An 18,156-nucleotide genomic window follows, 5' to 3' on the forward strand; every position below is an offset into this window, starting at 1 on the left:
TTAAGTAAGGCAGAAAATTAAATTTGGAAAGAGTATTATCAGGAACTGCTGCACAACTTGAAAAGATACTGCTGTTCATATCTTTGAGGACCATGAATACAAGCGTGGGTTTGGACAGTTGCCACTGTTAACACCAGGCCACAAGGATTCACATTAATAATAAGCCCTGATGTGGGACAGTCCTCCTTTCTACATAGCCACAAGGGAACTGTCTTTTGGAGTATTGTACAACTCAACTCCCTAGCTGAGCAGGGTTTAGTTCTTGCAAGAAAGAATATTAACCACTAAGAACATCCAAGCTTTTAAAACACCATTCAAAGCTAAGAGACTGGTAGCCATAGGTATTACCTTTGTCAATCAGAATAACTACAGTGAAAACACTTTCTTCTTAGAGCTGGTGGTGATAGGAGAAAAAAGCAGGACAGGCTGTGTGTGTGTGTGTGTGTGTGTGTGTGTGTGTGTGTGTGTGTGTGTGTGTGTGTGTGTGTGTGTGTGTGTGTGTGTGTATTACACAGGCATATTATGAAACTGAGAATTTATGCTAGTGGCTATAACTAATTGCAAACATGTCCCAGTTAGTTTAATACCTTTAAAATATGCAAAAAACAAATATCTCTGTAAGATTGCACATAGTATTTCAGTATGTATACATAACACACTGGTCCAACTAGCACATCACACAGTCTAAGGGCCTATTCTGGGATGTTCTTCCAATGAAGCTATATTACAAAGACAAATTTCAATGGCCTTTTCTCTTTTGTTACAACTCCTACCTCATAAATCTAATATAAGCTAAGAAATTTTTAGTAGTTCTGGGGTTTGAACTCAGGACTCTGCACTTGCTAGGCAGGGGCATGGTTTTTGCCTAAGCTGCTCTAGATCAAAATCCTGTGTAGCTGGGATGCTAGACACACATATCTACTTATTCATTGAGATGGGCTCTTGTGAACCTCAAATCACAATATTCCCAAGTCCTGAGGACCTAGGATTACAAACAAAAAACTAACCACCACAACAAAAATAACCACTGTTGGGGATTAACACAAAAGCCTCTCTTCCCCCGACTCAAGCTAATTTTTTGCCAGGTGCTGGTTGGCTAACACCTATAATCCTAACTACTCAGAATTCTGAGATCTGCAAATCAAGGTTCAAAGCCAGTCTGGGCAGACAAATACAAGAGACTCTTATTTCCAATTAACCAGAAAAAAAAGCCAGAACTGATGATGGCTGCAGTGGTAAAGCAAGCACCAATTGTGAACAGAAAAGCTGAGTGGGGGCACAAGGTCCTGAGTTTGAGCCAGGAAGGAAGGAAGGAAGGAAGGAAGGAAGGGAGGGAGGGAGGGAGGGAGGGAGGGAGGGAGGGAGGGAGGAAGCGAGGGAGGGAGGAAGCAAGGGAGGAAGGAAGGAAGGAAGGAAGGAAGGAAGGAAGGAAGGAAGGAAGGAAGGAAGGAAGGAAGGAAGGAAGGAAGGAAGGAAGGAAGGAAGGAAGGAAGGAAGATTTTTGATTGTTTAAGGATCTGACAAATGAATATTAAAAGCCAAATCTCAAAACTTTCTTTTCAAGGCATGCAAAGAATTACAGCTATTACTGTCAACTTTTCCATTTACTTAGACATTATCTCTTAATAAACAAGTTTTGTTTAATATATTCCCCACTGTGGAGAAGGTAGTTTTATATACTTACTTTAATGCAGTAAGAAATGCAATTATCCTCATAGTGTTTACAACATCTATGCCTTGGTCCGTGCTTGCATCTGAAATTAAAGAAGAAAAACTAAACTAAATATAATTAAAATACGTATGTACCTGTGGGACTGTATGCATATACACATGTGTGGATTCCTCTAGATCCATTTCAAACTTTCTAACAAATAGTGGAGAAAATGTAACTACTTTTGTGCAACTTGTTCCTTAGAATCTACAGAAGCAATGCCAACAGGCATTTTTTGTGTTGCTTCTTCATTTCTTACTATGTATGACTACAATCAAAATATTCTAACGTGGTATAGAAAAACACACTTAAATATTGGTGACTAAATGTGAAAAATATGTACATGTATCTATACATATCTCCAAATCTTTGTGAACTTTAAATCACTTAATACAAAGTATGACGGTCATAAATCATCCATGAAGCCAGAACTTGAACAAATACCATAATGAAACTGTACTCAGGTTACAAGAATTTATACTTAATTACATTTGAGAGAAAACATCTGGAAAAGAAACGCGATATATTATTAGAATTCAAAAATGAAGCTTTTAAAATAAATATAGAAATAGAAATCATGTGGGATTCAAAAGCAGGTTATTTGTAATTTACTTGTAAATCACTTAACCCTGTAGTGTTCAATATAAACATTACTGGTGTGAGAACTACTGTTCATGACATGTTCATTTAATCATTTCGTGCATTGCCTCAAGGATTACTTATTTACCTTTATTCATAAAAAATGGAAATACATTCTCTAACATAGGTCTTGCTCTGCCGCTTTAACTTGGAAAGGTTCATTTAACTTCTTTCAGGGTAGTCAACTAGTTATTTTCATAGCTGGAACACAGATTCTTTCTTGTTTGTAGCAGTAACCTGTACAGCCATGTTCCAGTTCTGCACTACACCAAGCTTATTAGCTAACCGATTAGCATGATGTTTTAGAAATGCACTTCTGCACTGCAGTTGTGTCACACCGGCAGCCTTTCCTAGGCAGAGGTGACAGACAGAAATGGTGCATACCAACCTAAGCCCTGCTGTCACTGGAATGCTATGACAGACCTTGTCATGTGAAGTTGTTGAGCTGATTAAAGCGGATGCTTTAAAAGACATAAACCAGCGAAGGCCTGCCTCATGCAAGCCATCACTCTTTACACTTCTAAGTGTCCTCTTCAAAGACATTTCTGCCTTTGGTGCCACAATTACAGAGGAATTATTGAACGCCCTACTGAAGTTCAATTCTGCTATCAACTATTCTGTCAGTATATGTTCCCTTATCACTTATTAGAATGGCTTCTTACGTCCTAAACTACTAATCACTTGAATCACTTGCTTTGCTTCTGGATGATTCTCTATCAGTTTCACTGAGTGGACCAGCCCACTGAAGCTATTCAAACAAGTTCTGCTGTGGCCTCATGAGTTCTGACATCCAAGGCCTCATTCACTATGTAATTCAGTTTTTGTATTTCTTTGTAACTATTGTTGCAAGCATTTCCATTAAAAGTTATCTGTGCTCCCTTTCCTCCACTAATGTAACCCAGAACTATTTTTTAACTTGCTCATTATGTTCACTACTATTCCTGTCATCTGAGATTTCTTTTCTCTATTCCTATCTTCTGTTGACAATGTGCTAAAACAGAAGAAAACCCTTCAGTTCAGTGAAATTTGAGTCTTCTGTGCTCATACATTTTATCCGTCAATTTCATGTGGTATTTGCCTAATACTCACAATAGTCACTAAGGAAGAATATTCATCCCAGGAAACAGATAAGAACTTGGAGATACAGTGATTAAATTTCATATTCAAAGTGAAAGATGGGGGTCTCATATTTGGTAAAATACTGCACTTCCTACAGTGTATCCCTTCAATTTTAATACTGCCTACTCATTCTGCCCTCTCTCAAATGTCATTACCATGATTGGTTTTATTAGCTCTTCTAATTTTAAGCCACTAAATTTATTCCATTAAATGTCTACATTAAGAACATAAATGGCTGAATGAAATATTTCATTCTTTATGTAACAGACAACTAAGTATCCTTTATTTTGGTCAGAGAGCTCTAAAAACTGTCACCATTACAAAATATCCTTTCATTAAGGTCTGTACCTTATCAACCTGTACAGAACTTAAAACATAGGAAAGTAAACATGTTCAATCAGCACATATGAATCTGTTTCATTAAGTTCCTCATCACGGTCTCCTTCAACTCTGCTTCCCTTGAAATAGAAAAATATTATAATTTCCTGAAAATCTATTTGGCATATGAGGCTACCCACCTGTGAGGAAGAATAAACAAAAATTATTATTGTGCGCTAGCTCTAATAAAACTCTACTACACAGATTTTGGTGAAAAGAAAGAAAATGATAACAACTTGGAGACAAACAAAAATAACCAAATATACAAGATAGTGACAAAGTGCTAAAATCTCAAGCTACTGAACTCACATTGAATTCAAAAGTTTCCTAAGTAGACCAATTATGTTCATTCTTCTTGGTTTTTCCTCAAGTTTTTCTCTCTTTTGTTCCACTTTAGCATATGCTGTCTCTGGTGAGTAAGAATGTGTGGGAATTTCTTCCTTTCCCACAATGAACCTAAAGAACAGAACAAAAGGTGAGGCATCTTCACATTAAGAAAACTGTGCCTGGAACCAGAGATCAGGCCAGAAGACACCAATCACACAGTTCTGCCCCCAAACTCAGCCATCGGGACTGAGTGAAAGGTGGAGGCTCTCTGAACCCCGATATTGGTCATGGTAGGTATCCTAATACCAGGAAAGGTTTTGGACAGCCATAGCAGGTCTCTAATGCTTGTGAGGACACAATGTGGTCTCTGACCCTGGGAAAAGCCTCACTGAGATCTCTAATGCCAGACAGTGGACACAGCGGTGAGCCTCTAAAAGCACACATGTGCATCTCCACACAATGCTGCCAGCATCTAGCTGGAGGGGTCTATGCACAGCCTTGCATATCACTGCATCCATGGAGAGTCAGACATAGCCAGCCCCCTATAGCATTAGGCAGCAGCACCCATCCAATATGACCTTATACCCCTGAGCAGGACAATGCCAACCTCCAACAATGTTGGGGTGGAAGGATCTGAAATCAGCTGGACCCAAAAGCCTTTGTGTGGACCCCTTGTGTGAGAAGCTGCTGCATACAGCATTGAGGATTTCACCCAAACCAGACAACTCCAATAGCAAGCCAGGACATCCATACATGGAACACAACCAACCATAGTGCCAGGGGTCTGCGCTAGCCAACCCCAAAAGCCCATTTGAGTTTTACCTTGTGGGATGCCCTCACCACAGCACCTGCGGGGAGGAGGAGTCTATGCTCATCTGGCCCCAGAAGCCAGCCTAAACATTCTAGTGTGGAACGCCAACGACAGCCACAGTGCCAGGGCTCACACCTAACCTGCATATAAGGCTTCTGTGTTTTCCTACACACAACACCCTCAGACATACCAGGCCTGAAGACAACAATCGACTGGACTCAAAAGCCTGGCCAGGCCTCTCTCAGGGACACCAACTGCCCAACACCGACGAAAATTCAGAAAACCACAGGCCCATGACCCATGAACTTAATACCTAATCTTAATGACCTCTATAAACCCCGAACCCAAATGTATAAATCATAGGGAAAGATCACAAAATTCACAAACAAGAAAGACAATTTGCCACTTTCAAAAATCAACAACAGTCAGGAAAGTTCTCTAGTGAGAGCCAAGAAGAAGAGATGGAGAACAACAGAACCATTAAAACAATGATTGAGAGAACTGGCTGATGAAATAAAATGGCAGATCCAAAACAAATAGAATTAAAGGAGGAAATGATGGAGAAAATACAAGGTATAGATAAGAAGATAGAAACATTACATACTTCAATGAAGAAAACATTAAACACCTCAATGAATGAAAGATGAAATTAACACATTGAGAACTGACAACAACAATGAGCTACAAGACATGAAAAGTTGTGTGTCCCTACTGCAAAACACAGTTGAAATGATAGGCAACAGAACAAGTGATACAAGGGTATCAGGAGTTGAAGATAAAGCACAGGAATAAGGAAAAAAAAATCAAAGACATGGAAAAAACACATAGCAAAGGGAGACTCAAGAAAAACAATCACGGGCTGGGAAGTGGCTCAGTGGTAGAGCGCTTGCCTTGCATGCATGCGGCCCTGGGTTTGATTCCTCAGCACCACATAAGCAAAAAGAAAAAAAAAGCCAGAAGTGGCACTGTGGCTCAGGTGGTAGAGCGCTAGCCTTGAGGTGAAGAGCTGAGGGACAGCGCCCAGGCCCAGAGTTCAGGCCCCATGACCAACCCCCCCCCCAAAAGAAAAACAATCACAAACAAGGCCAAACTAAAGCTACCAGCACAATAATCATGTTTATCGCAGCATTATTCACCATAGCTAAGATATGGAACCAACCCAGATGTCCCTTAGTAGATGAATGGATCAAAAAAATGCAATATATATATGTATGTATACACACACACACACACACACACACACACACAATAGAATTCTATGCCTCCATCAGAAAGAATACCATCCTATTTGTTAGGATAGGGAAACACTTGGAAAAAAATTATATTAAGTGAAGTAAGCCAGCCCAAAGAAACATAGGTCCTATGGATTCCCTTATTTGCAATAACTAGTATACATCTAGGATAATCTTACCAGACAAGCAGAAAAGGTAAAAAACTATGTACATGTGTCCATATAAGACGATGTTAAGCAAAACGAACCCCAAGATAGGGACACAAGAGGTTTTATCTTTGTCACTGTTGTTTTTAATGTACTATGTGATTTTTTTTTTGTATGTTCTCCCCCACCATGGTATAACCTGTTTTCACTGTATTTTTACTCTGGTGCCCTGCATCTTGTATATACATTTTTTTTTTTTAATTTGGGGAGGGAAGGGAAATAACAAAATGCTGAAACCATGATACAGGTGGGCCCAACGTAACAATGAGATGTACAAGACACTATGTTGAAAATGAACTTTACAACTTGGGAGGGGTGGAGATAGAGTTGTGGAGTTGGAGAGGGAAGGGATGGTAGGGGAAAAACAAAGGAGGGAGTAACAATGCTCAGTAGGAAATGTACTCGTTACCTTACTCCTATAACTGTAACCCGTCTGTACAGTATCTTTACAATAAAAACAAAAAATTTTTTTTAAAAAAAGAAAAGAGTTGGCAGCTTCGGCCAAAAGATCAAATCTATGCATAGTTGGAATAGATGGGAGAGAAGAAGTCAAAACCAAAATCATTGAAAAGCTATGTATCAAAATAATAACTGAAAACTTCCCAAATCTTAAGAGGGAATATCTCACCCATGTGACCGAAATATACAGAACTCCTAGCTGATGGAATCTTAGAAGAAATTGTAGTGAGAACTTTATAGACTTTTGACAAGCAATTCATTTTAAATGCAGCAAAGTAAAGAGAGAACTTTTTTTCCAGGGAAAAATGATTAGAATTACTGCAGATTTATTCATACAAACTGATTTCAAAGAGGGTCTAGAGTGGTATAAGTGAAGGTCTGAATGACAGCAACAGCCAACCAAATTAGCACACCCAGTGAAGCTAAGATTCACAACACAGTGAAACAAAGTTTTTATAACAAAGGAAAACTAAAGAAATTCATGAACACCAAACCAGTACTAACTACAATGGATTCCAAAGGGAAGCATATAATCTGAAAAAAAAAAAAAACAAAGTTAAGGAAACACAGCATTGAATAAAAATCACTAAAAGATACATTAATAAACACAACTAGAGGAAAACAACAAAATTGCAGAAAAAAATGACATAGTTCTCATTAGTAACATTTAAATCAATGGGTTCAACTCTCCAAACAAAAAATGGAGAGAAGATTGGAACAAAAGACAAAATCCAATCATTTGTTGTCTCCATGAAACTTTTCTCACAATCAAAGATAACACAAATCTTGAGTGAAGGCATGAAAAAGGATCTTTCATGTAAATGCATTGTGCAAGAAGGCTGGAATAAGTATACTGGTATGTGATAAAAATAGGCTTTTCATTAAAATCAGTACGAAGAGACAAAGAAGGTCATTACATATTAATAAACAGAATGATCCAAGAATAGGAAATCACAGTGGCTAATATTTATGCACTCAACAATGGAGCACTTAAATATATTAAACAAACACTCTTAGACATACAGAACATGATAGACACCAACACAATAATAATGGAAATTTTACACTCCATTCTCAGAAAAGAACTGGTAAGCTAAACAGAAGATCAGCAAAAAAAGCTTCCGAATTACATAACACCATAACCCACATGGACTTAATGGACATGTAAGAGCATTTCACCCAACAACCACACAATTCACATTCTTCTCAGCAGCCCATAGAATATCCAAAACTAGCTATATCCTAGGACACACAACAAACCTGAACAACTACAAAAAGAGCAATGTAACTTTTGCATCCTATCTGATCACAATGGAATTAAACTAGTTCAACAACAAAACATACTGGAAGAAACACTCAAACATAATAAGACTGAATAATACATTGTTGAATAACATGTGGGTCACTGAAGAAATAAAGGAGGAAATCAGAAATTTCTTACAATTCAGTGAAAATGAAAATACATCATATCAGAACCTCTGGGATACTGCAAAAGCAGTGTTGAGAGGAAAGTTCATAGCTTTAAGAGTACATACAAAGAAAACAGAAACAGCACAATAAATAATCCTAAAACTGGTAGAAAAAAAAAAACCAAACCTAAAACTACAAGATGGAGAAAAATTGTAAAGATTAGGGGAAAAAAATCAAGAGACTAAAAAAACTATACATAAAATCAACAAAACAAAAAGGTATCTTTCAAAAACATCAATAAAATTGACAGACCACTGGCTAAATAGATGAAGAGAAGAGAGACTCAGATTTACAAAATCAGGGATGCCAAAAGAAACATTCCAACAAACATCCAAGATATTCAAACGAGTATGAAGGACTAATTTCAAAATCTATATTCAAATAAGATGAAAAATCTAGTAGAAATGGATAAATTCCTAGAAACATACAAACTGCATAAGCTAAACCCAGAAGACACAAATCACTTAAATAGGCCCAATGAGATTAAGGAAATAATTAGCAGTATTCCAGAAAGAAAAAGCCCAGGTCTTGATGGATTCACAGCTGAATTCTCTAATAAGACTTTTTTGAATATTTTTTATTTCTTTAATGACATTAAGTGATTACATAAACTTCACAATATTGTGATACTTAGCTAAAGTCACAAACACATTTTAATCTTTACAAGGTGAATTGTCATTATCACAGTCTATAAAGCTTTGAACTCTACAAACGTTGACAATACAACAATTTCTTCCAAATAGAGTGATATGTACATCTCTTTCCTTTTGCTTAGTGTAAGCTATTCCCTTTCTCTCATTCCCTCCCTCTCATGGCTGCCCTTGACTTGCTTGGTTCACTTCCATCAATGTCTAGTGCAGCTGATGGACCTCTCTGCTGTATTTTTTTTTAACCTGTTTCTCTCAGATTCTGTGCCCTCCTCCTAGCTTCCTTCATCCATGCACATATATACCATATGTGGGGTCAAAAATATTTTCTAAGATTTTTAAAGTTGAATAATGGTACTCCTCAAATTTTTCCATGAAATAGAAAAAGGATTAATTTCCAAACTTGTTTTATGAAGCCAGAAGCACTGTCATCCCAAAATCAGGCAGGGATCCAACAAAAAAGAGCTATAGACCAATCGTTCTGATGAATGTAGATGCAAAATTCCTCAATAAAACACTAGCCAACAAAATTCAACAAATACTCTAATTATACATTATGATCAAGTAGGTTTCATTACAGAGATGCAAGTCTGGTTTAACATACATAAATCAATAAATACATCAACAGAACCAATGACAAGAACCACATGATCACCTCAATAGATGAAGAAAAAAGCCTTCAACAAAATCCAACATCATTCATGTTTAAAGCTCTGGACAAACTAGGAATAAAAGGAACATAGCTCAAAATAATAAAGGCTGTATATGAGAGATCACCAGTCAACATCACACTGAAAAACCATTTCCTTTAAAATCAGGAACAAGGCAAGGATGTTCACTCTCTCCACTCCTCTTCAATTATAGTTCTGGAATTCCCACCCATAGCAATAATGCAAGAAAAAGATAGCAAAGGGATTCCCCTAGGGAAAGAAGTCAAACTATTCCTATTTACATATGATATGATCTTATCTCTAAAGGACCCAAAAGGCTCCATCTCCAAGCTCCTACAGCTTCTCAATAAATTTGGCAAAGTATCAGGATAGAAAATTAACCAACGAAAATCAGTAGTCTTCTATATAACAACAATGCACAAGCAGAGAGGAAAATCAGGAAAAACAACTCGATTTGCAATAGCCTCAAAAAAAAAAATCTAGGAATAAACCTAATTAAAGAAACAAAGGACCTTTATAGCAAAAACTATAAGAATTTGAAGAAAGAAATCTAAGATGACATCAGCAAACGGAAAGATTTTCCATGTTCATAGATAGGATTAATACTGTAAAAATTACAATATTGCCAAAAATGAGCTACAAATTTAATGCAATCCCACTCCAAATCACAATGAAGTTCTTTATTGAGATACATAAAACAATTCAAAAATTCATATGGAACAGCAAAAGATCTAGAATAGCCAAAGCAATTCTAAGCCAAAAAAAAAAAAAATATGCTGGTGGTATCACAATCTCAGACCTCAAACTCTACTACAGAGCTATAATACCAAAATCAGATTGGTACTGGCACAAAAATAGACCCAAAGAACCAATGGAACAGTCTAAAAGACCCAGAAATAAAACAGATAACTTACAGTTGTCTGGTATTTGATAAGGGAGTCAAAGATAAACAGTGGAAAGAGCCTCTTCAATAATTTGTGTTGGAAAACTGGGCACCTATATGCAGGAAGCTAAGAGTGGATCCCTATTTGTCAGCATGCACAAATATCAACTCAAAGTGGATCCAAGACCTCAACATCAGACCCAAAACTTTGAAATTACTGCAAAAGGGAGTAGGAGAAAGACTAGAACTCAGAGGTACAGGCAGAAACTTCATTTATGAAGAGTCCCAGGGGCACAGCAGCTAGGAGAGAGACTTGACAAATGGGCTTACATCAAATTAAAAAGGTTCTTCTGTGCAGCAAAAGACATAGTTTCTAAACTAGAAAGACAGCCATCATACTGGGAGAAGATCTTTACCAGCACAACATTAGACAAAGGCCTAATACCCAAAATATACAAGGTGCTCCAGAAACTAACCCAGTGTCTTGTATATATCTTTAACTGAATTGGGGAAGGGATGTGGAACAACAAAAAGGTGAGACAAAGGAAAAAAAGGCAAACCAATGCAACAGCAATACTCACAAGACAATATGTTGGAAATGAACTTTACAACGTGGGGAAGGAGTAGTGGAAGGGAAGGGAAAGTGGGAGAAAAATGAGGGAGAGGGTAACAAATGTTTAACAAGAAATGTACTCAATACCTTACATATGCAAGTGTAACCCCACTGTACATCACCCCAAAAAAATTAATTTAAAAAAGAAAGAAACTAACCCCTCCTAAAGCTAATAAACCAATTACTAAATGGGCAAAGGAAGCTCAGGAGAGACTTCTAAGAAGAATGGCAAAGAAATACATGAAAAGCTGATCATCTCTGGCTATAAAGGAAATGCAAATCAAAACAATTCTGAAATTCCAATCTTATCCCTGTTAAGATTGGCCAAAATGATGGATTCAAAGAACAAGAAATGCTAGCGGAGATATGTGGAAAAAGGAACTCTATTTCACTGTTGGTGGGAATGTAAACTAGTGTAACCACTCTGGACAGAAGTCTGGAGGTTCTTCAATAAACTAAACATAAATCTTCCCTATGACCCAGTAATACCACACCTGAGCATCTACCCAGAACATTACAAGCCCCAGATACCATAAACACTTTTGCACACCCATGTTCACTGCTGCCCTGCTAAGAATGGCCAAGTTGTGGAAACAGCCCAGATGCCCTACAATAGATAAGTGAATTAAAAAAAAAGTGTGTCGCCTATATATAATGGAATTTGCATAGCTATTAGAAAGAACATTATGTCATATGCAGGGAAATGGATGTCCTAAAACAAATCATGTTGAGTCAGGTAAGCCAAGCTAAGAGACACAAATAACACATTTTCTCTTTTCTCTCATATGAGGAAGCTAGATTTAAAATACTTGGATATAACAAATTATACAGGTTCTTAGCATTCACTCACAGTGAGACTTAAGGAGTATATCCTTAGGAGAGGAACAGAAAGGCAGAATGCCTTTACATCTGATCATACAATTTATCAAAATGAACTCCAGGAAATGAAAACAGGAGGCTTTGTACTTTTTGTTGTTTTTCTTTTCTTTCTATTTGTTTATATGCCTGTAGGACTGTAAATGGAGGCAAAGAAATGAAAGAACAGCGGGTGAACAAACGCAGCAGTGGTATTAACTGGACACTCACTATACTGAAAACAAACTATATAACCTGTGGGCGGAGATGGGAGGGAAAAACTAGGTGAGAGCAAGGGAAGGGGTGACACGGTCCAAATTATATTAAGTGAAGTAAGCCAGGCCCAAAGAAACATAGGTCCCATGGTTTCCCTTATTTGCAATATCTAGTATATGTCTGAGTCAAGCAGAAAAGGACAGATAAGGTGATATTAGGGAAATGAACCCTAAGATATGTATTCAAATGTTTTTTTTTTCTTTCATGTGATTGTTTCTAACACATTTATAAGATTATTTCTTTGTTGCTTTGTATGTCCCTCCCCCACAGTATAACTAACCCCTGCTTTCACTGTATTTGATGTCAGTATAATTTGTGGAGAAGAAGGTGAAAAACAAGTCGTTTAAATAGGGATACAGGTGGATCCATTGCAACAATGAGATGTACAAGTTGTTATGTTGAAAACGAATTTTACAACTTTGGTGGGGGGGGGAGGGGAGGATTGGGTGGGGGGCAGGGGAAGGATGGGAAGGGATGGGAAGGGGAAACAAAGGAGGAGGCTGCAATGCTTGGTAAGAAATGTATGCATTTTCCTGCCCATGTAATTGTAACCCCTCTGTACAGTATTTTCACAATAAAGAAATAAATAAAAATTAAAAAAAAAGAAATGTACTCTTTACCTGACTCTTTGCCTCTGTACATGACCTTTATAATAACAATAATAAATAAATAAACATCAGCAAGGGAAAAAAGGTGCTAGTATCCAAATATATTCTCAAGTATCACCTTTAAAATAATACTTTCATCATTTTTATAAAATCTGATCTTACTTTCAAAATTTTAACCATCACTTGTTTGGCATGTAGGTATTTTTAATCCAGGAAATAAAGCACAGCACTACTGTGAAGCAATCCTTAGCTTAGGATCCATATTTAAGGCATTAGACACCTTAAAGACTTCCAAAAAGTAGACGAACAATGTTGGTCTATTACTCAATCACAAACATTAGATTTTTTCCTTAAAGTCTAATGAGGTACAACTGAACTAGTTTCTCATTCATAGTAAACCTAAATTTATAACATCATTTTGAGTCATAAACAGGGGCAGTGCATTAGAAATTACTTTAGTTACCCAGGAAAATAAGTAGTTAGAATAAGGTGGAATCAGGATTCCACAAGGATGTCCTTGTATTATTTCATGAGAAAATCTTAAAGACTGTTATCCCAAGATACTTAATTTTCTTTATAAAAGTTCAATATCCAAGAGATGATACCATCCTATTTTGCCAAAACTGGGCATTATTTTTCCAACAACAATGCAATGAAATATGTTAGCAATTAGTTACCCCTTCAGGTATCCTTTCTCAGAGTTTTCATTTCTGCTCTCTACATCTACATCATGAGTCCTTGCTCTAATAACGATTAACTAGAAAAGAAAGTTCTGGGCATGAACATGAGCAAAGTGTATTATATGTATGTGTAAGAATACCATTCAACCAGTAGATACTGCTGAAAAGGATATATTATATATAGATATCTAAATTTCACAATAAAACTTCTTGTACAATTAATTTAGATGAATTTAATAAAGAGCTAAGATTTCCTAAGAAAATTCTATCACTTGAACTATCAAAACTATTACAAAATATTACAAAATACAGATAAAATAGAGAATTCATGAACTAAAATTCTGGGGATCTGAAACTGTAACAAGCAAACTAAAAAAGCTATTAGTATGAACAATTGAGACCCATCCTGTTTGGGCAATCTTTGTAAAGCAAATCTGTAAGGTGAGTCCAAAATGTTTTGTCACCAGATGTCAGCTGTGAACCTGGATTACTGTTAGTTTAAAAAATCATGTTTGTTTTACTTATAGATGGTTGTACATGGAGATTTTAAGATCTGTACTCTTTATAGGCAACAGAGACAGAACTAGAACAGATGCTACAGTACCATATGCCTTTTATAATACTATTATTGTTTTGGCCAGTGCTGACTGTCTCATGTTAGAGGTCACTTCACTTCCTTGGAGACACTGTCCCTGCCTCAAGACAAGGTGAGTTTATGATCCTTTCTCTGTGTCTAATGGCTCAGTAAGCCCCCCAGGATTCTAAACTCTATTTCAGCAGACTATGTATGTCCAGCACCCAGCACAATGTATCACATATACTAAATATTTAATTCATACACACTGAATGAATGCACATAGTAAGAGCTACCATTTTCTGGGTTCTTACTAAATGAAAGACACAGTGGTACGTCTTTTTGTTTTGTTTTGTTTTGTTTTGTTTTTTTGGGTCCGGTCGTGGGGCCTGAACTCTGGGCCTGGGCGCTGTCCCTCAGCTCTTCAGCTCAAGGCTAGTGCTCTACCACTTGAGCCACAATGCCACTTCCGGCTTTTTTCTTTTTGTTTATGTGGTGCTGAGGAATCAAACCCAGGGCATCAGGCATGCAAGGCAAGCGCGCTAAGTGGTACACCTTTTAAAAATATTAAATCATTTAATGCTTGTAGGTATCAGTTCCCATGAGTTAGTTTGCATGAATAAGTATCCTGCCCATGAGCAATCAGTTGTCAGTAATTATTTGGACAAATATCTGCCTGACTTGAAAGTCTGGTCTCTCAATCACCATTGATGTGCACATCCGTTTCAAACTATGGTAAGTGAGGGCTTGTCAGATGCCAGGATTGGTGTTTCTTCCATGATTATTAATGTATTATTAGTTGTCACTATATATGTGTATATATATATATATATGTATATATATATATATAGGACATATATATGGATATGGGTATATATACATAATCTGTTATCAGTGCAAATAATATATGCAAAGATATCAACACAGAGAAATATTCTTAAGGCACAGATTTGAACTTGCTAGGCTCATCTTCAGAAAAACTTCATAGGCTTTCAGGCTACTGAACCATATATTCAGTTTAAATGGTGTTTAGGACAGATGAGTGCATATGAATTGCTGATGTACATTACAATGAACTTCTGGCCATTCTCCAAATAAATCAATTCCTTAATGCTACTCCTTTTATGAAGTATATTCTTCTCTACATTTGCTGAAATATCTGTGCCTTTATTTTTTGGCAGTACTGGAGTTTGAACTTAGGGCCTCAAGCTTATGAGGTAGGTCTTCTACCACTATGCTACAACTCTAGCCCTTTTGTGGGCTGGTTGTTTTCAGGTCAATTCCAAGCATGTAACTGGATCATAATACTTATATGTTTTACTTTCCACTATAGCTAGGATGACAGGCATTTATCATGACTCCTAGATTGTTCCACTGAGATGAAGTAACTCAGACTTTTGTTGAGGTGGTCTGGAACTGTGACCCACTAGATTTCCTAAATGTAGTCAGATCATCCCATGTAGCTAGAAGGACAGGCAAGTAAGTAACACCATGGCAAGTTCCTGCTTGGGAAAAAGTCTTGAGTTTACAGCATTTAAATTCTAGTCTCTCACAGCATTTTATAAGTAATTCTATGTAATTTTCATACTTCCTTCTCTGTCTTTATTCTCATCTACAACCCAGGAAGAAACATTAACTTTAAAGTCTGCCTAGGATAACCTACATTTCTGTAACATTTAATACAATTGTAAATAATATTGTTTTCCCCACAAGACCATAAGTTCTGAGGACAAAGACCGTATTTGACTCATTGACCAGTGTTTACTCAATGAAACAATGCATAGCCAAGTAGATACTGATTAAATCCTTGTAACATGCATGTAACATGTTAAGTGCTTTAGAGAAATAAGTGCTGCACAGAGTAATCTCTAAATTAAATTCTAAAGCTTTCATTTTATGTCTAATTAGGAGACATTAGATGAGAGCACTTTCTAAATACTGATGTGTTGTGACAGAGAACTTTCTTTCTCAATGAATCAACGCATGTTTTAATGACAAAGTAATTATGATCTGCATAAGATGAGCACTTCCTTCAAGCATGCTACGATTGTATTCATTTAATTTTCAGAATGTGAGCATTCTCAAATAGATCTCACACGAAGTATATTTTCCTCTTAGAAGTTTAATATTGCCAGGACATCATATTAAGTTTGACCATAGCAAGCATCTTTCTTCCCATGTTTTGTAATTAATATTAAGTGTTGTATTTTTAACATACTATAACTTTAAAGCATATGTGTGCAATAAAAGTCAGCACTGCCAAGAATGAAGAGGGAAAGTTAGGAAATTATGTCAGATAAGTCCTTTGGAACTCTACAGGAATGACATACATTAGCCCACATTATTTCTTGACAGAAACTTGACAATAAAAAGTATATTTGGCTTTCAGTACTATTCTTCTGAGTATCAACTTTATATATCTAAGGGTAATCAATTTTTAATGTGGAGAATATGAAATAAGGTATGTTTAATAGAAGGAGATATACAATATAAATAGCATGACAATTCATAATACTAACAATTTTCTTTAACAAGAGTGCTAGCCAGAATAAACATTTTTCCAGAATATTTTCCTGTATCACAGAAAATGTAAGTGCCCATAGTTCAAACTAGTACTTTATTACAAATGAATCTGAAGAAGAGATATATCAGAAAAATCAAAGGCGTATGTTTTGTCTTCCTCTTTAAGAAAATCACCTTTTGGTTTTATTATTGACTTTTACTTCATAAAAGCTGAAAAAGTTATTTTTTAATAAATTCCATGCTCTTTAAATGAAAACCATAAGGTAGGAAATTATATTGCCCATTATGACTTAGAAAATGTTTGCTGTCGGTCCAGGAAGGTGGCTCAGTGGTAGAGTGCTTGCATGCCTGAGGCCCTTGGGTTTGATTCCTCAGTACCACATAAGCAGAAAAACCCGGAAGCGGCACTGTGGCTCAAGTGGTAGAGTGCTAGCCTTGGGCTGAAGAGCTGATGGACAGCACCCAGGCCCAGAGTTCAAGCCCCATGATGAAAAAAAAATTTTTTTAAAGAAAAGAAAATGTTTGCTGTTATAGTTTCTACAACCAAAGATTTTTTTTAAATTTTACTTTTACTCTTTCTTTTATTTCTTTGCTTATTTACTTCCTGTGGTACTGAGAATTGAACCAACTGTCATGGTCTACTACTGAGCAACATTCCCAATTCCACATTTATAATCAATTCCACATTTATAATCACACAGGGAACTATTTCTCCCCACCCAAACAAATGTCCCACATTATGGCATCAGATTTTCTGCTAATAGAAGCTTCTGTCAGTCACTTAGCTTTTCAACACTTGGCCAGAAATGTGAGATGGAAGGCAAGAGGAAGAAGAAAAATATCAGTCACTAGGTCTTCATTTTCATCCATTCTAAGTATCAAACCTGGTCTTCTTCTATTTAAACCTCCTATTATCACCCAAATCTAGTCATTATTTTGTCTATCAAACTGTGGTTCTCTCTTTCAAGGGTTCCAAATACTGTAGCTAAACCTATCTTCCTGAAATATGTCAACTACTTCACTCAAAAATCTTCAATAGCTCCCTACTGCCCAACTTAGCACGTCTATGTTATTTTTCCTTTTTCTGGTTAAGTCTTCTAATCTAGCCCTCTGCAAGCTACCAAAAAATATGCTTTAAGTTGAAAATATGAAATTTTCTTACCAGTGAAGTTAATTTTCTTACTCTAAGAATGACAACACAATGTTTAGCCTTCACCTTTCTACTATTATTCACTTCCACAGTGTTTGTCCTCTTACTTAGTTACCTAAGCTATACTTCAAATACAGTTTAAGTGATACTGCCTGTATAATTAACAACAACAATAATCACTGTCAGGCACTGTTCTAAAACTTTTCCCTGACTAACTCATTTGATTCTCAGAATAGCCTGAGGAGACAATTACATGAAATTTCTCCTAGCACTGAAGAATAATTTTCCCCTTCAATACTCATAATAAATACAATGTTACTGATT

The 18,156-nt window shown here is 36.6% G+C and overlaps 1 protein-coding gene across 1 annotated transcript in view; it reads right to left on the reverse strand.

Moving 5' to 3' along the window:
• Tmem135 (transmembrane protein 135) overlaps positions 1–18,156 on the reverse strand; it is a 229,025-nt gene that overhangs the window by 15,463 nt on the left and 195,406 nt on the right. Inside the window, exons 8-9 of the mRNA XM_042687831.1 lie at positions 4,157–4,303; positions 1,685–1,754 (exon numbers count right to left, since the gene is read on the reverse strand). Coding sequence (XP_042543765.1) covers positions 1,685–1,754; positions 4,157–4,303 — 217 coding nt within the window. The remainder of the gene's footprint in view (positions 1–1,684; positions 1,755–4,156; positions 4,304–18,156) is intronic.

This window comes from Dipodomys spectabilis, unplaced genomic scaffold (genome assembly GCF_019054845.1).
Source record: "Dipodomys spectabilis isolate Male_0828 unplaced genomic scaffold, ASM1905484v1 ptg000003l, whole genome shotgun sequence".
NCBI lineage: Eukaryota > Metazoa > Chordata > Mammalia > Rodentia > Heteromyidae > Dipodomys > Dipodomys spectabilis.